The sequence below is a fragment of the Peromyscus leucopus genome, chromosome 13 (genome assembly GCF_004664715.2).
Source record: "Peromyscus leucopus breed LL Stock chromosome 13, UCI_PerLeu_2.1, whole genome shotgun sequence".
Lineage (NCBI taxonomy): Eukaryota > Metazoa > Chordata > Mammalia > Rodentia > Cricetidae > Peromyscus > Peromyscus leucopus.
Window position 1 is genome coordinate 31,694,142 of NC_051074.1, and position 25,348 is coordinate 31,719,489.

General features: G+C 39.9%; 1 protein-coding gene across 5 annotated transcripts in view; it reads right to left on the bottom strand.

The window, feature by feature from the left end:
* Positions 1-25,348, bottom strand: part of Nyap2 (neuronal tyrosine-phosphorylated phosphoinositide-3-kinase adaptor 2) — a 253,449-nt gene that overhangs the window by 26,458 nt on the left and 201,643 nt on the right. For 3 of the 5 annotated variants that reach the window (XM_028884112.2, XM_028884114.1, XM_028884113.1), the window contains one exon: positions 12,394-12,497. In XM_028884112.2, the coding sequence (XP_028739945.1) occupies positions 12,394-12,497 (104 nt within the window). Of the gene's footprint in view, positions 1-10,366; positions 12,498-25,348 lie in introns of those variants that run through there. The other 2 variants (XM_028884117.2, XM_028884116.2) reach the window with 1 other exon arrangement.

Below are 25,348 nucleotides of genomic sequence, written 5' to 3' on the forward strand. Positions count from 1 at the left end.
CTTGGATGGACCCTCTCTGAGACACTGCTGTTCCCCTTCTCACCCTTCTGTCAGCCTTGAAGCAGCTACCAAGAGATCTATACCTCCAAAGCCCTAAAAGCAGTTTGGGTGACCACTAAAAGGGGACTAAAGGGCCATGGGCCACCCAAGTTATCCATCTTCTTGCCACTCTAGACATTGTTTGTGGGACTCAGAGCTAAAACAACTGGACTGGAGCCTTCTTTGCATCAATTAACATCTCTGCATCACCAGCTCAGATCAGTCTAACATCCTTCAGGATGAACTTGACTGTGGCAGTACTCCAAGATGATAAAGGACTAGACCTGACTCCTGGGGTGAGATTTTTGCTCTCCTCTATGAAGATGTTGCTCCTAGGCCAACACATCCTAACTCATGTGAAATATGGCCTTGAGACAATGATCATAAAAAAAAAAATTCAACACAAGCCTTCTCCTCTGCTTGGGCTTTTGATTCCCTCCTATTATGGCTCCTCGCTGTGATCACTCTTTCCTCATTATTATTCTAACACTTAAGTTTCTACTCTGTCTTTTAAATGTCTAACATGCTGAACTTCACCCTACACCCAAGCAAAATGTTCCACTCAAGTTCTCACAATAGCTTTCATCCTACAGCAACTCCATTTGTTCTTGAAACATGGGTAAAGACCTCATAGATTTCGTAGAGAAACTGGCTAAAAGGGACCTTCATCCCTTTCACCCCAGGCCAGATGCAATTCTTTACATCAGTCCTCTATTTACTCCTGTCCCCTTCCTTAATCTTGTTGCATGGTGTTTGTAGCACAATATTTATTGCACAATATAATTTGAACTACAATTAACAAACAAAAATAGAGGAACACATTTGGGAGACAGGGGCTTTTTCTACATTTTGTTGTTGTTTTGTTGCTATTATGTGCGCGCGTGCGTGAGTGCATGCTGCAATAAACTTGTGACAAACGATTTCTAGTTCAAGCAGTCATGTTAACTTTGAAGGTCCTCTCTCGCCCTCTAGTGGTGATTAGCTGCATAGGAAATTTGCAAAAGGCATTTGCTCCAGAACTCTGGTGGAATAGACTTTAGGGATCCATGCAGCCTAGAATGTTGCACCTGGACTGAGAAGAGACAAGGTCCAGTCCCCAACCCCCAACCTTCTGTCACATGCTTTGTGAACATGAGATTTTGTTTTACCCACTGTTACTTAATTGCTTCATCTGATAAAACATAGATTTGTAGGACAGTCATGGTTACCACCCCCCCCCAAAAAAAATTTCATTTTTACGAAAAGAGCAGGGCAATCTATGGAACTCAAACTAGTTCCCACACCAGGATTTGATTCCCGATACTTGAAAGACTTTTGAGACTGACCATTTTGAGATTTGAAAATAAGTTCCAATTAGACCATAAAATTGAATCCGTATGGGTTACTTGATTGCTATTTTTTTTAGGTTAGTGGAAGGGTTTAAAAGATATTCTTGACACATTGGGATATTCAGAGATGAATTATAATGAAAAGAATGTGAGTCTGTTCATTAGTGTTCATATTTCTCTAGATTGCTAACATTTTTTTTTTTTTTAAAGTGAAGCAAGCAGATGAATGATCTTAGGAAGTCCACCCTTTGGGGGTTCTTGTGGGCTAACAGTTCACCCTTTACTCATGTTAATTGTTTAAGTCTCCTGTAATCATCTTGTCATCGGATCCTTAAGGATTATATGCAAAGAAATGAGCTGTTGAGTTCTAAGGAAGCAGCTCTTGGCAAGCGGCTGCTGAACATCCTGAGCAGGCCAGTTGCTTCATTCACAAAATGGAGAAACAATGACTACTCCAATGGTCCCTAGGTTTTCGGGAGCTTAGACATTTGTTCTTCATCCCCTCATGAGTTTCCCCCTCTTTCCTCTTCAGCATCTGTAACTCCCCTGATGCCAGTGGCTTGCTCGAGCTGCACTGACCAGTTACAAAGCTTACAGATCTTCACTCCTCTGCAAACCTGATGTCTGCCGCAGTGACCTTGTTCCCTCTCTTGTTAAAAGAGTCCATCAAATGTTACTTCCTCCTTCTGTAAAGCTGCACTTGACCACCTTCAGTGACATCTCCAACAGTGGCAATGAATCTTCCTGTCCTCTCTATACGCTCTTCTTAATTATACTGAGCTGTGAGTGCACACACATGTGTACACACACACACACACACACACACACACACACACACACCTGGTCTCTTTATTAAGCTGAAATTCCTCTAAATATAAGGAATTGGATCAACCGTTTTGCAAGCTACAATACCTATCAGACCATATGGTGGCAGCAGCTGAGCAATGAGGATCTGTTGACTGGGTGTATGAAAGCCATTTGTGAAGTCTAACATACTACCGAGCATTACCGCAACAGTCATGACAGCTAGGCACGTTAGTTAGCAAGCCTTAGTCAGTGGCATGCAGGAAGCCAGGCTAAACAGGAGACAGGTGACACAGGAAGTGGATAATTTTGCATAAAAATGAAGGCGTTTTAGAGCACAAGAGTTTAGAATGAGAACAAAAAAATTAAAATGGCCTTAAATTCCTTTACTCTCCGCTGCACTTTCGAAGAGATCCCAGCTGCTGGCTTCCTGTCTGTGCCACACAAAACTGCCAGAGCACTACTGGGCTCCGAGGGTCTCAGCATCCTCCTCCAGGGTCTTGCAGCCACCCGCCTGACCTGCCTGAGTGCAGCTGAGGGGAAGAAGGAGAAGTAAAGGTGAGGCAGGATACCGCTCCCTCTACTCCACCTTCTGGACCTCACTCCTCAACCCCATTTCTGAGAGGGGAACTGAAACCTGTCACTCATGCTGGAACCTGGGCAGTTCATACTTGCTGGAGGAGGGGGTGGGTTAAGGGTGGGGGAGAGGGGGGGTGGGGTGGGGGTGGGGGTTAGGGAGGCGGTACGCAAATAAAGTGCTGCCCCCTTCTGGGTGTTAGTGAGCATGGCCTCTTTGTAAGTCACTCAGGGCACAAACCGAACCCGATTGCAATCAGGTCAGTGTAGTATCACCGCCAACAACTAACTGTCTGTCCCTGTGAAATTTCACTGTTTTTGAATTCTTTTTCTTTAAATTTGGCTGCAGAGGTATTCTTAAAAATTCTACAAGCGTGTAACTAGTGCAGAGCCACCCAAGAAGCAAGTGCCCCTGTGCCATGGCACCAGTCCATTAAGGCGGAGTCATTAAAGGGGGGATGAGGGTGGGAGTGAGGGAGAGAGCAGGAAAGAGAAACAGTGCAGCTTCAATAAACCTATTCTTTTTTTTAAAAAAAAAAAAAAGATAATACCTTGTACTGAATTATTTGTGGGAAAGTCCCTATCGGAGTTAATGTTCTGCCTGCAACACATCCTTGCATCACTTAAGTACAGCATGGTCTTCCTCTAATGTCATCAGTGATATGCTAGCTCCTTTTGTTGACAAAGCTGATTAAAACTAAACTTGGTGTTCCAGAAAGAGTTTGATGGGGATTTCTTTCCTCTCTGACTTGGAATATTGTGTTACCTCTCTCAGTGGGCATTGCATTTCTCTTCTCTCTCTGACTTTTCTTGGTCACCCTCAGAAAGCAAATGAACTCCTCCATTTAATAGCTGATGGAGGATATTTGAGAATTATGAGAACCACTGTCGGGAGTCCCCGTTCTTCTACCAATCATTATCACAGCACGTCGAAGGCTTATCTGTTATACTTTCAACACGAATCACTCCTTTACTGCTTACTAAGACAACCAGAACTTTCTAATGTGAAAATACATATTCCCACTGTAAAGGAACCTGCAATCTAATGCAAATACTTATGGCTACTGCATCTCTGAAGTTCAAAAAATGGCATTATGGAAAGATGAAATTGCTAGTATAGTAGAGAAATGGGATCTCTCTCTCTCTCTCTCTCTCTCTCTCTCTCTCTCTCTCTCTCCTCACCCACAAAATATCTGACATATGTCTGTACATTTAGAAATTCAGCAAAAATTTCCCATGCTCCTTGTTTGGGTGAACATAGAACAGAGGTCGCATGTACTATGAGTAATAGGGCTCTTTTTCGAGAAAAGAACTGACACAGTTACCCTTTGGTAAAAGAGGAACTATTCCAAGACTAAGAGATGGCCAGGCCTTGAAATGGAAAGCATTAAAAAGGAAGGGTATATTTTATCAGAGACAACAGAAGTGGGTCCTGTAAGGGAAAGGTGGTGTGTGTGTGTGGGGGGTTCTCTTTGAAAGTTGGAGAGGAGCTTCATTAACAGGGATCACTGAAGTAAGAGGAAGAGCCACAGCCATCACAGGCATGATGATAGATACCGGTTTGTTCAAGAACAGAAGAGGGAGCCTTCAGAGACATCCTCTCAAACAAAAGAAAACATCTGACACATAGCCTTTGGAGGAGGCATCACATGACTTAGTTCAACATAACGTATCGGACAGAAAGCATGGAGGAGCCATCAATTAAAAACAGTATGGCTCTGGTCCTGGGCTCACTGCATGAGATAGCTGTTTGAAACCTGGGGCTTATACAGGGACGCTTGGCTCAGTCTGGGAGGAGGGGACTGGACCTGCCTGGACTGACTCTATCAGGTCGATCTCAGTCCTCAGGGGTGGCCTTGATCTGGAGGTGGTGGGAATGGGGGGTAAACTGGGGGGAAGGGGAGGGGGCAGGAAGGGGGAGAACAAGGGAATCCGTGGCTGTTATGTAGAACTGAATAGTATTGTAAAATAAAAGAAAAAATGGGAAAAAAATGAACAACAACAACAAAAAAAACAGTATGGCTTCTTTACTCCATGTCACAGAGAAAGGGAAGGAAGGAGGGAGAGAAGGAAGGAGATACAGAGACATACAGACAGGTAGACAGATAGACAGACAGACAGAGAGGTGAGAGTGGCCTGCTTTCTTTAGGCTTCAGGATCTGGTCTCTTAGAGTGACAAGCCTCTTCAAAGGACAGGTCCAGGATCTAAAGTAATATCCTCAGCCAATGTTCACTGCAAGGTCATTTATAATCATGAAGAAAAGAAGGAAAACATGCTTGGGATAGTAGGAACAGCTTCCTAGACAGCAGATTGCATTTGACTCTGATCAGAGGTAGAATTGTTACTTATGTCAGCACTAGGAGGAGGTTCCCAGAAGTGAGGACTGTGCAGGCTTTATAAACACCCTGGAACACTAAAAAGCAAAAAAAAAAAGATTGTCTGATAGAAATTGTGCAGTGAGCCCAAAGAGCAGTGGAAGGGTATGAATAAGGGGTAGATAATTTAGCTGAACAAGACCAGGACCAACTCACCAACTGGGGTCTTGAAATCCTTCAAGGAGTATATCTTCTGCACTGTAGGCAATGGGCAACTCTACAGAATGACACACAGGGAGGTATGCATATCACATGTAATCACTCTTTTATAGGTGTGAAAAATAGATCTAGGATAGAAACTAGAGTGGAAGAAATGGACTAGAGATACAGCTATCTTCCAACATACATCTGGATTCAAGAAAGAGAAATTCAAAGCATAAAACTGGTGCTGTGGTTCATCCCTCTTCTGATCTCCTGCCCAATAATTGTCTTGTTCTCTTGATGCATGCCTGTGCTAAGAAGTAAGAGACCATTCTCTGCATTTCTGCGCTTAGACAAAATGATCAAAGGAGCCACATGATGAACAAATGAATGACAGAAAAAGAACATTGCTACTTTCCAACATTTCAGTCTAAGATGTGCTTTCAAATCCATTATCTTATTTTGTAAGAATTCAGAAATCAAAATTCTTGGGGATTTCACAGGCATGGTAACACCAAGGTAGTGTGTGACTGTCTGGACTCTCCAACAGCCCCGTTTCTTTATTTAGGCTTCTCTTGGTAAATGGCACAGATTGGGAATCTACCCAGAGTGCACTTGGAAGATAAGCAACTTTGGTTCCCTGGGCTTCTCTGGAAAGCTTCTTTCCCTTTCATATGCAAAGTTGATGGTGTCAGGTAGGATTACTCTTGACACTCTTTGGTCCTTCAAATGACTTCCTCGTTTTCTAGGAACAGAGCCATTAAATGCAGCATTTCAAATACTGAATACCATCCCTGTCAAAATAGCTGACAACCAGGGATTATTAACCAGCTCTAATGCAGTCTTTGCTTCACAAAAACAAATGCTTTGAACTGACAGTATGGTTATTTTTCCCCTTTAAAGTGTCTGTTTATGGGATTGCTGTAGAAATCGAGAAGTCAGGTAACCCTTAGTGAATCCATTAATGTCTGTTGTGTGCTGTTGGCTAAAACTACACCCACACTCCTGCAGCTGATACTTTCAGGTCCAGATAGGAGAGGGGAATGCTCATTGTTTTCAGAATGTGCAATGTGTTAGGTGTGCTCAAGGCCTAATGTTCAGAGGCATGCACACTCACATACATAGGCATGTATACTTATGCACACCCATACCAGCACATGCACATTTATGCACACCCTTAGACCATGCACACACTCTGAATGCTCACATCGACTTGGAGGAGCACTTAGGCATCCTTTCAACATGGTCAGCAGTTTCTCTTAACGCTAGTCTACACTCCACAAGAGAATGTAGAGAACAATATGTGACACCTGGCTCTCTTTCGCTGTCAAGTAACTCATGTGTCAGCAGACTTGAAGATCACTGGGGATGGATGTCATCCTTATAATCAGCAACTTGTAAAACTAAGGTCTAAAACTATAAGACTCTGATTATTGCTCAGCAGAATGGGATTTGAATCATATCTCTGACCCTGGAAAGGAGGCGTGGCATTTAAACCACTAAAAAGTTTACATCAAAAATCTTACCTGATTGCTCTCTAGCCAATGGATTTCTGATTTCAAGTACACCATGATCCCCCTTCATAAGAATCAGTTTAAGAGGGTCTACCAGCTACTTGGACAATAAAATACCCCCAAAGAAAAGCTGCATGTTCTAGAGACTTTAGGGGCTGTATAAACCTAGCTGTAGTGGTTTGAATGCAATAGCACCCAGAGTCTCAGGCATTTGAATGTTCAGCCCCCAGTTGGTGGCATTGTTTGGGGAGGCTTAGTAGGCATGGCCCTGCTGACATAAGTATGACACTCGGAACAGACTTTAAGAAGCCAAAATCACATCATTCCTAGTTCATTCTCTCTTCTTCTTGCTTGTAGTTCAACATGTGAGCATCTAACTGGCTACTGGTTGCCATGCTTCCTTACCAAAATGGATTCTTATCCCTCTAGAACCATAAGCCCAAATAAGCCCTTCCTTCTATAAGTTGCCTTGATTATGGTATTTTATCACTACAGTAGAAGAGTAACTAATACACCAGCCTAAACTATAAACAGAAGCCATGGTCACTTTGGTCATCATATACATCATACACTTTTATCCCTTCCTTCTACAACAAATTCTATCCTTTACACTCTGTCCTTTGTGTCTCTTCTGAATTCTTCCAGTGGAGAACACAAGAGTGGGAAACCAAGGGCAACTGAGAGTCATTTCCCAAAGACAGCATCATATTGACAACCTCATTTCACTCTTGGGGATTCTAAGCCATAGGCAGGACCCTACTTGGTTGAGGTCTTGGTGAAATTCAGTATCTCCTAAGCAGTCTTCACATAATAGTGATGACACACTAATGGCAAGACTAAGAACATCTGCATTTGTAATAAGCAGGTGAGCAAATGAGAACGTGAAGAACACCCGAGAAAGGGAGTAGAAAGAAGGCAGCTGTGGGTAGGGCCTGGCTTTAGTGGAATGGCCTGGGCTTACACCTTGGCAGCATGTAACTAGTCTCAGAAGTTGAACTGACAGCAACACTCTAGCATCAGCTTTCCCACTAATAGAAACACTATGTCTGCTTAGTGGGCATAAGAGTACAAAGTACTGATATTTTAGGATATGGACATGCTATACAGAAGTCTGAGAACGGTGGCAGTCGCAGGAAGAACACAAATGTTGTTTGAGATACCTGCTTCAGTCAGAGTGGTGCTTCAACCTGAGGGGTAATACTCATATGTAGCACAAAATAGAGGGAGACAACTAAAGATCTCTAGTGTCTCTACAGAGAGGCATGCACTGTGTGACTGTATTTATTATTCAAATAAATGAGTGGTTCTCAACCTGTGGGTCACAGCCCCTTGGGGGGAGTCACATACCAAATATTTACATTGCAATTCATAACAGTAGCAAAATTCCAGTTATGAAGTAGCAATGAAGTAATTTTACAGTTGGAGTCATCACAACATGAGGAACTGAATTAAAGGGTCACAGAATTAGGAAAACTGAAAGCCAGGAAAATAAGTGCAGTGGGGCTGAGAGCTGGTATTAATGTACAAACATTTCCTAATACTCCCCTGGCCATCTAAGTTGGAGGTAAACTTACCCACCAGATGGAAAGAACTTCTTTTTAGGAAGGACTCATAGGCTACTCATTTCAAAGACATTGGTGGCAGAAAGAAATTCAAGAAGATATTCTTCCATTTGTTGAATTAAGTTGATTTCCCCCCTGCGTTTAATTTCCATTTGTGGAAGAAGAGTAACCTTTTTGCTTGAGACTCAGTTTGGATAAAGAATGAATGGAAGATATAAATCCCCATGAAATCAGCTTCATCTACTCATAAAGATGCACAGCACTCTGGGGCATTTGATGTGACTCCTTATTTTCCCCCTCCCAAAAGGTGTATTTAAAAACAAGACAGTAAGTCTCTAATATAAACCCCCTTTGAAGTGCAGGTTGTAGTATGCCTTTCAGTTGCTAGGGGGAGCCTTGTATCCACTAATTTGTTGACTTGCTCCAAGCCATATGAGCAGGCCTGTTGAATCCGCATTCATTTCAGTTTTTACATGTGTATTCTACAATGTGCATGATGGTTTTTTAATAGGAACAAGGTATTTGAAACAGTGGAGGGGTAAATCTTAAGGCCAATTCTGACCTTAGCAAAAATGTGCTCCATGTTTCTGCATCATTTGTCCTAACCACAAGGGACGATAGTACCTAGATAGCTGTAGTATTTCCATTGCATTCGGTTATCATTTAATTCAAATAGGACAATAAATAATATTATATGACAGGAGAACTTAAATTACACCTATGGTTAATTTTCACATACTTTGCAACCAAACCACATCTAAGTACAGGACAAGACAAAGTCACTACTGTCTAGTAAATTCTGAGTGTTGAATTTCTCACTGTTCTTTTACTGTGGCTGGTAATACTGGTGCAAAGCAAGCAATCCATCAGCATCCACCTTTTTGTAATACCACTGGTTACAAGTACTCCCCTTAGAATTTTCCAGCAAGTAGGAAAATTAGATTATTGAGAGAGTTAAATTATATAAGGGAAGAGGAGAAAGAATTAATATTTTTCTAGCAGTTATTATCTACCTAGGCTTTTTCATATATATATATATATATATATATATATATATATATATATGTGAGTATATGCATATATGTATACATATACATATATATGAAATCACATTGATTCTCAACAATAACTACTAATCAACTAATACTTCCAATACTTTACAGATAAGAAAACAGGCTCAGAAAAAAAGTGTGTGACATATTTGAGTGTTTCGGGTCTAGCATAGGCTCTAGGATCCCATAAGCAAACAAAAGGAAACATGCAAAGAAAAACCTCTGGAAAGGCTGTGGTAGCCACCTCATCCTAGCACTCTCGGTTGCCATGTGAGATAGTAACAGTAACCAACCCATCTGATGTCGCACAATACAGGAATGCTTTGCACATGTCTGCATGAGTCCTGTACACCAGAAGCAGATATGACAGTGAATGGCACGGGGGTTGTCACTCTGCAAACTTCACCTCAGATCTTCCTGTAATCTCCGTGCCTTTCACACGGTTAAAAAAAAAAAAAAAAAAAAAAAAAAAAAAAAAAAAAAAAAAAAAAATTCTCCAGTGCTTTATATTTTTTCCTGGTTACTTCTATTGACAGCTTTGACTTCTGACAATAAAGGTATAAAGGACACATCCAGACACGGAGGACTGCAGGGTCAGCTAGCAGACACTCCAGAGTCCTTTGACCTAACTGCCACCCAAAGAGTTTAGGTCTTCTTAGGTGAAGTCCTAAATCACATTACTCCGTTGCACACCAGGAAGGGATAGATGTCAGACTCTTGCGGACCGGCACGAGTTTGTTGTTTTATTCGTCTCAGTAATGGATTTCCTGATATATGGGTTATAAGAGTGCCAGACTCAAAAAGTGGCCTTTAAATATTTTTTTACTTAAAGCAGTCAAATGTAATGACCATGCAATATTTAAATTGTAAATATCCTACAACACAGTCGTTTACAAAATATAATCAGAATCCCTGCCATTTGAGTTCCTTGCAGGAATGTTAATTAAATAATATTTAATAAATTAAAATTCCAACATTTCAAGATCCAGCTGCCATTTAAAGGAATCTTTCCTTTATTTAACTCTGACATTAATTAAACAGAATAGAGAGCTCTGCAGAAAACTAAAGCCTCACATTTTTCTAAATCAATCAGACAGAACTATTATGAGCACATATAAGATAATGGGGATTTTCCTACTTGCATTATGCTAATGCAACTTCATCATAATGTGTAATGATCTTTGTGACTCTTTTCCATGTCCCCTATTTGGGCTTTTCTGTATTTAGAAATACATGCTGGACTAACTTCAAGGTATACTGACATGAATGACAGATACTATAGGCCAAATCTCCTTCATGGCCCAGAGGAATTCCTGCTGTGTGGACGCTTGGGGTCCAGTAGGAGGTCAGCTTTGGCTGCTGAAATACCTACTCTCTTTTGGTCATTCTTCTGGTTCCATAAGCACACAATCAGACAAATAACCATACACCACACATAACCAGACAATTGGGCTACAGAGAGTTTCCTAACTGTGTTAAAAGAGACTAATCTGCGTATCACAGTCTTTAATTGTTTTTCAATGTTTAAAAGACAGTAGAGAAGTGGTCCTTTCTGTCACTGTGACTCAGAGGCAAGTGTCCCCTTCCCACAAATCCTACAACCCTTAGAGTAGTTAAAATGGATACATTTAATTACAAAGGCCTTTAGTGGTTTAAATTAAGACACAAGAGATCCGAAATGATACTTGAGATGCACCTGAGAGAGACAAGTGTTTGTAGATATTCATATATTCATAAATTAAATGCTGTTCATAGTTTAGTCAGACAAAAATACTAAGAAGCACAAAATGATTTTAAAAGATACTGACATTTAGCATATTTGATGGATGAGCAATCTGCTGATCAGTGCTGGACAGTTTTCTAGGAGATCTTCTTAGTTTTATAATGTCTTGTTTCGCCAGAGTACCATGAATGCAAATACAAGAGCTAGGCAGCAGAACCACTACTCCAACGTGGTGTTGTCCTGCTTAATACCCATAATACCTCACAGCAAAGATAACCAAAGTCACCAGTTAAGGTATTGGTTTCCTATTGGTTGAGTTACAAAACAATATTTATATGTAGTGATTGTCCTTGTCCTAAACTCTCATTCACAGCCATTCACCCAAATGAACATCAGAACGACATATTATACTATAAAGGAATAAATGGTATTTTAGCTTATGCCTTTATTTCTTATCTCTTTTCTCCAAGTGATAATGAAGATCTCATTTGCCATGCAAAGACACTTACATTCCCTTTTCTGAGAACATTTCTAATATGGTTGGTTTAAGATAGAAATGCCATTTATTTGAAAGGTTGTCCTATTAATCTACAGCTGTTGGTAAATATTTAAGTTATTTTGTTGGCTAATTTGTCTCTATGGGTTAAGAATGAAGAAAGACTAGTTGCCACATTCAATCCAAAGGAGTCAATAGTTATATGAATATTTATAAGAACATCAATATTGACATTGTCTTACAATCATGCTTGAAGCTAAATAAAAATCTGAGTAAATTACCACAAATGTTACAGTATAGTAGGATAAGAGTTAAAATATATGTACAGATTCATTAACAACATCTGTGCAAATATTATGGACAAAACATTTAAAAAGAAATTTACACAAGAAGTAGATAAATTTATCAAATGTTGATAAATTTTCAAAGACAGTATAAAAGTACACAGAACATGGAAAAGAGAACGAATTTTTTTTTTAAAGTAGCCACTATGCCCATACATATAGTGCACATTTACTACATTTATAATTCAGAATGATGGAAATCAGAGACAAAACGATTCAGTAACAAACAGCAAAGAAAGTTTCACCAATCACAAAAGAAGAAAGACATTCTCTTGGGGATGAAAACACAGATGCTGAACCCTTCCCCTCCCCCTACACACAGAGAGAAATCAAAGCAAATGCAAACGTTGTCTACAGCAACACAGGACAGACAGGTGGGAAGCATTTGGTATGGTGCATCACAGGAAGTCAATCACGATTGGCTAACGATGATGGTACCTGGCTCTGGGGTAGGTCACTGGCTTGTCTGAGAGGAGCAACTGAAGGAGGAGGAACTCCTGATGTGGATGCAGACCGGCCTAGCTTGCAGCTTACTTTAGGTTCTGTGAACAAGTGAGAGAGAAAACATTAGCTAGGCAACATTCAAATTGGTGGGGTGGAGCTCTGCCTCCACTCCCATTTTGCTGCACGTGGGCATGTACAGAATACTTCTGGTGTTGGCTAATAATTATCCTGGGGATAAACATTTTCATAACTGCTTGTTCTTAAAGGCGCTTTATTCACAGATGAGTTCCTGGGGAATAGAGACAGAACCCCTCCAAGCACAGGTCTTGTTTCCCTGCACAATTTACTAGAATTGGTTTTCATGGAAGAAAAACACCCCATTCAGGAGTAAAACAAGGGACCATGTTTTAGTTCATTTTCAGTTTTAGTTTCTAGGACTCCATGGCCCCAAAATGTTTTATCCACCCTCTCCAAGTAACTCCTTCTCTCCCTCTTTATTTTCCTTTCTTCCTCCCTCCTTTCTTCCTGTTCTTCCTCTTTCCTCAATCCCCTTCCCTCCTTCTCTCCTCCTTTTCCTCCCTCCTTATCTCTTTCCTACCTCCCTCCCTCCTTCCCTCCTTTCTTATTTCTATAACTATGTTTATCATGCTTTCCATATAACATTTTTTCAACTCTCTACATTTTCTTTCTATAGGCTGACTGATAGATTCAGTGTGTGTGTGTGTGTGTGTGTGTGTGTGTGTGTGTGTGTGTGTGTTTGTGCACAGGTGCACTGGCGCACAGGGCCTGGCATGTATGGGAAAGGAAGACAGAGAACAACTTGTAGGAATGTGTTACCAGTTGTCACATTTGCCAGCAATTGTCTTTCCCACTGGGAAATCTCACAGGCACTCCATTTATTTTGAATTTTATAATTATCTTCCAAAACATTTGCAAACCTTTGGGTATTCATTGTATACCTATCATGTGAAATGAACTTGAATTAGTTTCCCAAATGCCTAGGATATGCACAGCACCAAACACATTGCACAGGCTGTGTGGTGAAGACACTGAGTATCCATATTCCAAGAAACTTCATACTCTCTCAAAGGAGGCAGATGTCGTGTCTATACTCATTTGGTGGGAGTTTGGAAATGAATTAGAAAAGAGAAGCACAACACATTGCCATTTATTGGGTTTATGCCTTCTTGTGGGAGCCTGGGAAAGAGAGAACCTAAAGATGCTGCCCAATAGGTGCCACAGTCTAATGTGAGCAGGACTCTGGAGCTATGGAAGTTTCTCAGAAATGCAAAGTATTTTAGGATGTATTTCTTTCATTCACTATATTGCTTATATAAGTAAATAGTATTAAAAGAAATATGTTATTTCTCAGGTAATAGGTTCTGAAGAGTAGAGCTAACAAGGAATAAAAAAAAAAATGTAGGATGGGGTTATGGGAATTTGCTCCACCAATGACCTTGGGGTATCTGGCCTGATAGAGGCATGATTTTTTTCTGGGTATGTGACTGCTTAAAATTGTGGAGGGGGCGCTCTCTCTCTCTTGAGGTGGTCAGAGACAAGAAGACTGGTTCCATTCACCCCTGCAGCAGAATGGAGGATGATGGTGGCTGTTTACTTTGTTCTGTATCTGTGAGTGTATTTCTCCCAATTTTATATCTTAATAAATCCTTGATACCTTTTAACAGAGTCGTGGATTTGCTTAACAGGGCAGCAATGACTTGTAAAGTTCAGAGAAAAATACTGGTACCTTAGTTTCCTTTGCTGTGATAGAATACTCTGATGAAAGCAATTTAAGAGGGAATAAAATTTCCTTTGGCTCACAGGTCAATGGAGATGGAGGAGAAGCCACTGTCTAAAAGGCTTTGGGCAGCTGATCACATTATATTCACAGTAAAGAAGGAGAGAGTGATCGACGCCTGTACTCAGCTCACTTTCTCCTTTCTGGACAGCCCAGTATCCCATCCCAGGCACTGGTCCTACCCACGGCAAATGGATCTTCCCTCCCCAATTATCCCAATGAAGGGAATCACCCACAAATATGCCCAGAGTTTATCCCCTGGGTGAATCCAGATCTCATTAAGTTGAAAATTGGGAATAGACATCATACCTATATAATGTGTGTTCCTAGTGGACACTGGCTTTTATTACTCCTGGACACACAGATGCCCATCCATGTACTGTACCCATGCATTTGCATACATGTGTGTAGTGACCCTTACCTCTTTTTCCCTTCAATGCTTAGTGAAACTATGTTCCTCTTTTCTCTTTCCATCTAAGGCCTACACACCCTCTTCTCTCTCCATCCTGCCCTGATTGCTCTCTCTCTCTCTCTCTCTCTCTCTCTCTCTCTCTCTCTCTCTCTCTCTCTCTCTCTCTCTCTCTCTCTCTGTTCTACTCTACACAGGGCATTGTTTCCCGCCTTCTGATGTTTTCTTCTTGTGTCACATACAGGATCTGAAGCTCTGTTCTCTCCATGTGCTCTTGTTTGGCCTTGGCCTCAGTGCCCTCTGCACACCAGGCCTTTCTCATGCCTCTGGAAGAGACCAGTTTTCTAATGACTTACACCAAAGTCCAGCTCCCCTCCAGCCCTAGTTTCCCAGTGCATAGCAGGATTACTGCTTCCATTTTCTTGGAAAAATCGTGGACATTTTCAGCTCCTTGTCCCCCACCCCCACCCCCGCCCTTTCTGTACATACATAGACCTCTTAGAACTTTGGTTTTATTTTGCTATGTCTCCTGCTTGTCCCATTCATACCTCTGAGATCTCCTCACTGGTTTCCATAACATCTATGCTCAAAACTCCCTTGGAATCTATATCAAACTGAATTTCATGGATTGCCATTGGCTTACCTCACCATTTAAATATTTACCGTGTTCCCATATATAATGTCACAAAAATAAAAGTTATTTCAGAAATCCTCTGCAATCTGATATCATTTGGTAATTTCTACTGTATTGTTTGTTCTTCTCTGCTCTCACAGAAAAATCTCTCTCTGTTCATGTATACACAGTGGTCTGCCTCTATCCTTTCCCTCGAGTTGCTCCCATGCATGAACTGTCCATCAAATCAGGGCTCACTCTTTGCTGAGACTGTAAACCATCCTTTGATTTTGCTTCCTTTCCCATCTTCCAGAATTACTTAGTAGTTATTCAATGCTTATGACTTTGAGCATTTTTAGTTGGAACGGACCATAAAGTAGATGTTCAATTATTATGTATTTTTCTACCACAGAAAATACTCAAACTCACCAACATGAGATTGGCACATCTTCTAAAACCAGTCAAACAACACAGAATATGTTGTAATACTTGGATTCGAGGCCTAGATCCACTCCACATTAAAGCAATGATTCTCATTCAAGGGGCTATGACCTTCTAGGACTTGTGTTAGAAAACTTTAGCTTTGTGTGTGTGATTGGAATTGAAACTGTTTGAGTGAGTATATTTTATATTATATGAGGACATAAAGTGTTGCTGTCACTTGCAATCTAACCTCATTTACCAGGAAGCAGAAATCCTTGGGGAATTACTTAGGGAATTAGTTTTCATCACATGAAATAGCAGGTAAAGCTTCTGTCAGAGTCCAGGTCAATAATGTCTCTACAAGAAACCACTGTGTCGCTATAGCCCATTAATGGGTTAGCATATGTGATGAGAAAGTTCAATATTCTTTTCTTATGATAAGATCTTGCATGCTATTTGTTTACATTAAGGTTCCTTTCAAGTTTATGTTGATGATATTTTCTAATAAAAAGTAACTGTCTGGCATACTCCAGGGCCTTTTATACTGTCTAATATAACTAAAGATTAATTTCCACTATTGAGGTTTTCAGTCCAACCCTGACTTAATTAGCAACTCCTAAATATAGTCATGGATCTCTCTAATATGCAGAGTAAATATCACTACCGTCCAAACAAATGCCAGATATCATTATGTATGGGAAAGCCTGGCTTTACCCCTGGAAGTCATTCCAGATTATGCTAGGGTTATTTAGCCCATTTATGCATGTAAACCATTGCACGTAGCAATTTAAACTACTTGCAAGACATCCTATGGGCCAACTCTGGAGTCAGGTCACCCATCAGGCAAATGTTTGATACTAGTTTACATTATGTGGGTTAGATTCTACCTGCTGATTTAGACTGAGACTATTCCCATAAATCATTATGTATGCATGTATACAGGTAGAATCACACATATACTCTCACACACGTGTGTGTGAATTAACACTCATGCTTTTTTAATGGTGTGAGCTGCATCCCTCATTTTGGCTCAAATTATGGTCTATAACTGAAGTGCACTTGGAGTTTATTGTGGTGTTTATGAGACTATCGATGCCACAAATGCTTACATGGACACTGAGATGTCAAGGAAAAAAGAATTATACAAAACCACCCAGAAAAACCCAGAAAAAAAATTTAGTTGTAATTGACCCTCTTAGAGAGTATTTAGGTTTATACCATCAAACTTAAATTGTCCAGGTCTCTGATCTTCAAAACCAAAATATTCTCTCAGACTTAAACAATAGATACCTAAGCTTTCTTTCCAATTTGAGTATAACATTTAGGTTTGGGGAGGGGCTGTAAAAAAACAATGAACCCATGCCTGGGAAGAAATGTAAGGTAGAACCGTCCTGCTTCAAGAATATTCATCCCATTAAGCGGTTAATGTGAGCTAGAGGACAGCTACTCCTTTTATAAACCAAGGAAAAAGAGCCTTTCCTTTGAAAACTCTACAAATAATGGTCCACAAGAGAGGTAGATGTTGCTTGTGAAACTTAAAGATTGAGTATGATGAGGAAAAGAACAAGAGTAATAGAGGAGATCCAGAAACAGACGGGCAAGCTAGGGACTTTAAGAGAGGAAGAAAAGAAAGGAGGGCAGAGAGAGAAAAGGCAGGAAGTTACAGGTCATAATCACAAGGTGTTTCCAGGTCAGTAGTAACCCATGTTTCCCCATTCAGTTAAGTACTCAGTGAATTAAATAACTTGTTAGTTCTTATAAGTTTTTTTTTGTTTGTTTCAAAAAACAAACACAAATCAGCAACCATTTCTCATCTTCTTCTTAGAAGGGGAAGTGGATTTCTGTCCCTGAGCATTGATATAGGAGACACTCCAAAAGGAGACAGCTGTTTCGCTGTGGATTGGCAGTCCCTGCTGTCAGAAAGACAAATGACTACCTTCATGACCTTAAGAGATAAGTACATTTTCTCCAAAATGAGTGAATAGGTGAATAAATAATAAGAGATCTCACTTTCATCTAGCATCACAGAAGAAAAGTCAGTCAAATGTGGTAACCCACCCGTCTTTTCTCCATTTTTCATGTTCCTTTCTGCAGAGCATGTACTAACAGAGACATGTCCTGGTTTCCAAGTCACTTCTCATGCTCAAAGCTGCCAATCAATGGCTCAGAACTGCACTGAAGTTAGAGAACTCCCCCAGTACACTAAACTTTGTTTACTACAGACTTTTATTTCTGATGAAGATATTTTTTGAAAATAATTATATAAGTCATTTGAGATAGACAGTCATGTTAATAGTAATGGGAACTTACAACATGCTCCAAAGACATTTAAAACTTTTGTTACCTAGCATAGCAAAAGTATGAAGATTACATCAAGCTATGAACTAAATCTAATTTTCACACACACACATGCATGCACACACACTTATTAATGAATTTTAATAGTTTGCTTTTAATTATTGAGTTTTAATTAATCCTATTAACATGTACTTGGCTACTAGGCTGGTCCTGAACTCATGAACCTCTTACTTCACCATCCTCAATTTGATATTTTAAAATGTGTACAACCAACCTAGCACCATACTCAAAAACTCTTAAAGAACTGGACAATCTAGTCTAGAAAACCTTTTCAAGCATAAAGGCATCTTTTTGTTGGTAAATTTAGCAACGTCACCCCATGTCACACTGTACTTGATGTTTATATTTTTGTTACGTATTATATTTTTATTGTTAAAAGTTATTAATATTAATAACTTTGTTATTAATAACACAGCAGGGTCGTGTGTGTGTGTGTGTGTGTGTGTGTGTGTGTGTGTGTGTGTGTATCCATTCACGTTCATTTGAGTATACAGGAGTGTGTAGGTTTATGTGCACACATGTGGAGGCCAAGGGACAACCTCACTTGTTCCTCAGGTGCCTTCACTTGACTTTTTTGAGATACAGTCCCCAACTGGCCTGGAGCTCACTCATTAGGCCAGGCTGGGGAACAGGCAACCTTAGAGGTTATCCTCTCCCTACCCCCAAGTTCTGGGATTACAGGTGAACACCACTACACCAGCTTTTATTTTACATGGGTTGGGGGGGGGGGGTCCGTCAAACTCAGGTCCTGATGTTTACATGACAGCCATTTTCATTACTGAGCTACCTTCCAAGTCCTAATTTTAGTTTGTTAGATACAAAACTAGATAGTTTTGTAGATCTCTGAGCAGGTGACAGGCCTGAGTGTTATGGCTATGGCACTGAAGGGAAAACAAATCTGAAATTGTTGTCAACATTTTTGTGACTATGCAGAAATGGGGGGCGGGGAGTCATCAAGATGTAAAATCCTATCATGGAAGAAGATATTGTCTCTCTCTAGATTTCCAAGGAATTTCCCTCCGAGTGGACAAAAGAGATATGTGCAGCTTTGAATGACTCCCAGTATCCTGAACCAGCTAGCTGCAGAGTCCTGTGAAGGGTCAAATAACTGTCACTCTACTACAGTATGGTAATTGTCAGGAGTCTCAGAGACCTGATAAAAACCTAAATTCCAAAGAACAGTAAAGTGATTTTTGTGATCTGTGAATGGATGTAGAGAATTCTAAGGGATATTGTATGTAAGAGAAAGAGAATCACACACATATCTTGGTGGAAATAGTCACTACATTCCTTTTTCTGTCTGAGAGCTCAAGGTCCTTAGTCTCCCATATTCTTCTTTTGAGAGAATATAAATCATACCGTTTCCTGTTTGGTGATGTTCAAGATGCTGTAGCTTCTTACAGGGTGGCATAATGGAGTCTATCATGAACATGGTTTCCGATGTCAGACTCTTTCAGGGTAATATGTCATTTCTAAAACAACCCAGGTATTTTCATCTCTTCAAATGAATGCAAAAATGTTCTTTCACTTAAAAAGGGATTTATATATCTTAAATTCTTAAGTATATATGTACAAAACAAGATATGTTATCTATTGAATAAATATTATCTTTAATCTTCTTTAAAAATACTGTATAAGGCAAATCTACCAGTTGAGACGTAAAAATCAAATATATATGATGAACTGAACCAGAATTGAATATGTATTGCCACGTAGGTAGAAATGTTTATGAAAAGTCACTTCCATTTCATCTCCTTGATTTTAGGAAAAAATACATTTATACTATATAAAAATATAGTATACTGTGCTTCACAATAACAAAATAGAAGAAAGTAGTAGGTTTAAATGTTCCATATCTTTTAATTTGTTGATGTCAAAACTATTTCTTTCTGAAAAATTAAAATTAAAATTGGTCATGGTACTAATGACATTTTCTTTTTATTAGAGTGGATTTTGCAGTGGGTTAATGAGCAAACACTAGCGTGTGAGCAGTTATACATTTCATGCTCTATTAGAGACATATAAAGGGAAATGGCATGCTATATTTCAACAGCCTAAGGCTCTATGCTGCCACCTTAATGACTATTACAGAAAGCAACAGAGGTGCACGTGGCTGACTGAAGTCCATTTGCAGAAGTTTCATTCAACTTGATCCTTTTTCATGGTTGTTCTTGTTTACTCTAGAGCAGAAGTTCCAGGGACCCTAATTTCTTTTAGGTATCAGATAATGAGGTCAAAACTTTTTTTAATGAAAATATTAAGAATCTTAATTCACTGTGTTGAGAGATGCATTGAAATGCCAGCAGTGATGCGCAAACCTGCTCTTTCTTAAGCCCATCATAGCAGAGGTACCAAAGTGTGCCTACACTGCATTGTTCCCTACCTCATAGGCTTGGGAAGAGACAAATATTTCCTTAAGAATGAATGCGAGGATTCTACTGGCTCAAAGAAGAGAGCTGACAGTATCTATTCACAACAGTAAGTTCAAGCATTCAGACAAAAAAAATACAAATTTTGAATACTTGCATCTATATCACCACGAGCTTGAGAACACCCAACATTTGAAAGCCTTTCTTATGAGATCAGTGTAGGTATTAATGGATGTTTTATATTGATTTTATAATGGAATGCCTCAGCATATGGCAGAATGGCACTTAGGGCAGTCTTGGTGAACTGATATTTTCTAGTCACGTGAGGTTATAAATCACAGTAAGTGAGAGTTGTACTTTGCAGGTCAAGAGAAAAATGATGAATTTTAACTGGACAAAAGTATGGTAAGTTTATTGATATGCAAAAATGGTGACTAATTTTTAAGATACTAGTGTTCATTGAGCTTCAGAAGGACACTAAAGAGGAGTATATGCAATTATGTCAAAAGGCCATTTAAATATTCTTCCCCCATTAACTACCTATCTATCTATGGCTGGATTTCCTTTATCTGCTTAATCCTAGCATGATAATGACTGGTCTCTGATAGGAACTGATTGAATATTCATGAAACAAATAATTTTAAACCACATTTTAAAGGAGGTGAGTATAACATGAATTATTTTATAGTTGATATTTATGAAATTGAATTTTCTCCATTTCTTAAAAGTTTCCCATGCTTCTTGAAAAAAGTTGTTAAAATGTACTGATCAATCTTCAAATTAAAGGGTGGAGAGATTGGGGAGAGGATGAAAGAGCAAGAGAGCTGGATCATCCAGAGCAGGGTGAAAGGGAGGGAGGGAGGGAAGAAGGGACGTGGAGTTTGTAGTTCCTGTCTTGAACAGTAGATGGCAGTGAAAACATTAAGCTTCCTGAAGTTGTCTCAATGCCTAACATAAATCAGACCGAACCTTCTGTTAGGGTAATGGCTTCTATATTTTTTCAGAGATACAGTAAGGGTGTTCTTTGTGAGTGGTGTTGCTGCAGTGGACCTATGGGGTCTTTCCAAAGATAGCTTAGTGGTGCCAGTAGGAACACTATCAGTAGGTATCCCCAGAGGGCCAGAGAAGAGTCATGAGCCAGGCAGTGAAAGACCCTGGTTGCTGGAATTATAAGCAAAACTCAGCCAGCACATTGTCATCACAGTTCTCAGGCGGGTCTAATCGTTTACTGAGGCAAGCATAAAAAAGATGGCTTCTCTGCCAGCTGAACTGTCTATGGCTGGTGACTTCTCCTCAAGAGACTCAATTAGAGATTAGCTGGAAATTAAAGGTTTCTTTGATAAGAAAAGAATTATTACCAGATTGCATTTTTTTTTCCTGTAGTGTTCAGAGTATCTCTATAGTGCACAATATCGTGTTCTGTGTATGTTTATAATGGAAATTGAGTTTGGTTGATATTATAAATCTGGTAAGTTGAGACTCTAGCTTTAGACTCTAAACGACTTCATGGGCAGGTACTCTGACAAACATAAGTCAATGTCACCCAAATCCTTGATCCTATGACTTTAATAAACACCTTACTTTTCCTGCTAAATTGAAGTAAGACTAGAATTTCCTAAGAAAAATTCTATGAAGCTATTGGGAAAACAAAGATCGCTGTCCCATTTTATTGAATGGGGGGGGCAAGGGCAACAATGCTGTTTCTGCCATCAAACCCTTGGGAAAGCAATAACAAGCTCCTGGGTATCAGACAGTACTTTCTCACCACCTCAGACCTTGTGTTTCTCTCGGATGTGTGGGAAGAGTCAGCACCCACCCAAGTACGCATCACTTTCCTGTTTTGAGTTTTTATAAACAAGCAAAACACATTTGTGATCTGGTTGCTCACGCTTCCAAGAATTAACATTATAATATGGTAGTACAATAACAGAATCAGCCACAACACACCTTCTAGTTAGCTACAGAAACAGAAATTGCGCAGGCGGAACAGCAAGGAACACATTTCTCTTTTGGTTTATGAGGCATGCCATTTGGGACAGGCTATTTATCTCCATAATTCTGTTGCCCTTGCTTTAGGAGGATGATAAGTTAGAGGCTCCTGTTGATCACATAAGCCCTGGATTTAAAATCCGCAAATGGCTTCCTGTCATTTTAAGGTAAGACTCAAATCAGAAATGTAGGCTCTGAGCTGCCTCTCTGCTCTCTTTTTAGCCCCTGTACAACACGGGACATCCAATCTTAAAGTCATAGCCCTTCCCAGCCCTTTACTCTTGCTTGAATGTAATTCCTCCTAATTACCCTTGAAGCCTTAGTCTCCGCATCATCAGGATGCCAGACAGCATGCTCCAAAGGAAGTGTTGTGGTTGGTTTCTTACCTCTGCCATTAATTACCCCACCATCAGCACCACCATCCTCCAGTAATACTCAATACTTAATAATGTGGCACTGAATAAAATATGTGAATGAATGAATGAATGACTATTGGATGCCAAAGTGGAAATAAGGAAATTCTGCCTAATTATTATAAGCCATTGGGCAAGGCCTACACTGAAATTCAAATACCTGAAGTGTGTTCCTTGATTTGAAAATAATACTTACCAAATAATACTGAAAATTACATACTGCTGTTTGAGCCTTAGTATTGTTTTGTTAGAAAAAAAAATCATTTAATAACACTAGCCCATGCACGTGTAAGCTCTTGTGAAGTAGACATGACATGATATCAAATTATGACACAAAAAAATCTTCAGAGGTAATCATGTTCAATTCCATAATTTGGGTTAAATATCATCTGTAATACCTTTAAATAAATTTTCTAATTATCTTGGATTCTACCTTTTTAAACTAGTGCACTGAAGTGTTTATTTGAACATATAAAACCTGACTGGAGTGTTAGTGATCTCAAAATAGCTGCATCACAGAAAAGCTACATTTAAACATAGGGGGGGTGACCTCCCTAAAGCTGTATAATTTCCACTGTTGTGATAAAGACTTTGACCAAGAGCAACTTGTGAAGGAGAGGATTTCTTTCACCTATACTACAGCATAGTCCATCACTGAGGGAAGTCAGGACAGAAAGAAAAAAGGGTGGGAACCTAAAGGCAGAAACTGAGGCAGAGGCTCTGGAGGAGTGCAGCTTACTTGCTTGCTCCTCATGGCTTGTTCAGCTTGCTTTCTTATAAACTCTGGGACCACCTGCCCAGAGCTGCCCCACCCACACTAGGTTAGCCCTGCAACAATCAATTATCAATCAAGAAAATACACCACAGGCCTTCCCACAAAGCCAGTCTTGTGGGAGCATTTTCTCAGTTGATGTTCCCTTTTCCAAAATGACTCTGGCTGGTGTCGGTTGACATCAAACCAGGTGACACAGAAAACCATGTTATCCTCTTCTGTGCATAAATTGAGTTTTATTTGTCTAATTCTTTTTATTATATACATCATAGGCTGATGATCGCTTAGGGTTTGTGTTTTTCCTTTTGATAACTGAAAATCATTCAGCTTTGCAGCTGTAAAATGGCTCCGCATTTAAGAGTACTTGTGACTCTTCCAGAGGACTTGATTTTGGTCCCTAGAATCCAAACCACCTGTAGTTCTAGGGGATCTGAAGCTCTCCAGCCTCTGTATGTACTTGCAAATATGTCTCTCTCTCTCTCACACACACACACTACACACAAATAAAATAAACTATTTTTAAAAGAAAATCAATCAGTTTATACAACTTAATAATACAGTAATGAAGTTGTAACTTAAATATCCAAATGAATTGATTAATCAAGAATTGGAGCATCATTTGAAGACAATGCTTCTCCTTCACTGTTAGAGAATGTTCCCAGTATAAAGAATGTACTCTTCCTTGCTCATGCCTTTGGTCCAGTGCTGGACATGCAATCTCTGCGCCCATCAAGGCAGGAGCAGTAGGGAAGAAGAGAGATGAAGATCAAAAAGCATTTATTGACTGCATAGTATAAGCTGGTGTCTCTCCTCTGAGGCTTCAGTATGTATTTGAACTTGAAAAATCTCTCCTTAGGGTGTTTCCAACACCCAGAAGGCCTCGCAGGATGAGTTGTCTATCAGCTAGAGAGCTCATGGCTTTTGCTCTGTGTCTTTGCTTGTTTGCCCAGGATTTTTAAGAGTACCTTGAGCCAAGACCTGAAGCCTTTGCAGAACCAGCAGTGACATACATGACCTGCATAGCTCCCCAAAGCCCAGATCTGGTCTAAGGAATCATAGCTGTGAAATGCTATTCTCTAGCCATAATATGTGGTCACCAATCTTAATCAGTGTAGCTGAAACTACCTACAGTGAATTGAAAGAGGGTTGGAGAAGGCCATTAGAGATTCTAGACATTCTTTCCTCATACATTTCCCTGTCGTTGTCGCCCCCCCCCCCGCACCCCCCCTCCCGCCTTGCATCTGTGTGCAATCTGACCTGAGTTTCCTGTCATCTCAGGAGGTGCTGAAGTGTATAATAGATGGATAGTTAATGAAGAGAGGGCTCCAGCTATAAAGCTTTAGGGGGGTCACCCCCTATGTTTAAATGTAGTTTTTCTGTGATGCAGCTATTTTGAGATCACTAACACTCCAGTCAGTAACCTCTGTCCATGATCCTGTAGTAATCTCAATTAATGAATTAGCTATGGATGGGCTCATTCTTTTGTTCTGTCATCTGAGGTAAATAGAAATTTGTTCACTTCTCTCCAAGAAATGTCACACAGCAACACTTTAAACATACCTTCAGCCCATAGTCTGTAGTCAAGAATTTCTTCCCAAGAAGCTTTTGGTTATGTGGTTCTAGGCTGGCCGGTTAATCTCTTGTACTTTTTTCCTTACTCTATACCCCAGATAGCTATAAACAATATCAATCTTTCCATTACAGATGGAATTTCTAAATACTTGTATTCATGCACTGTACACTTAGTCACATACATACAGTCACATGCATACACTATCAACATAATCACACACCTCCATATAACT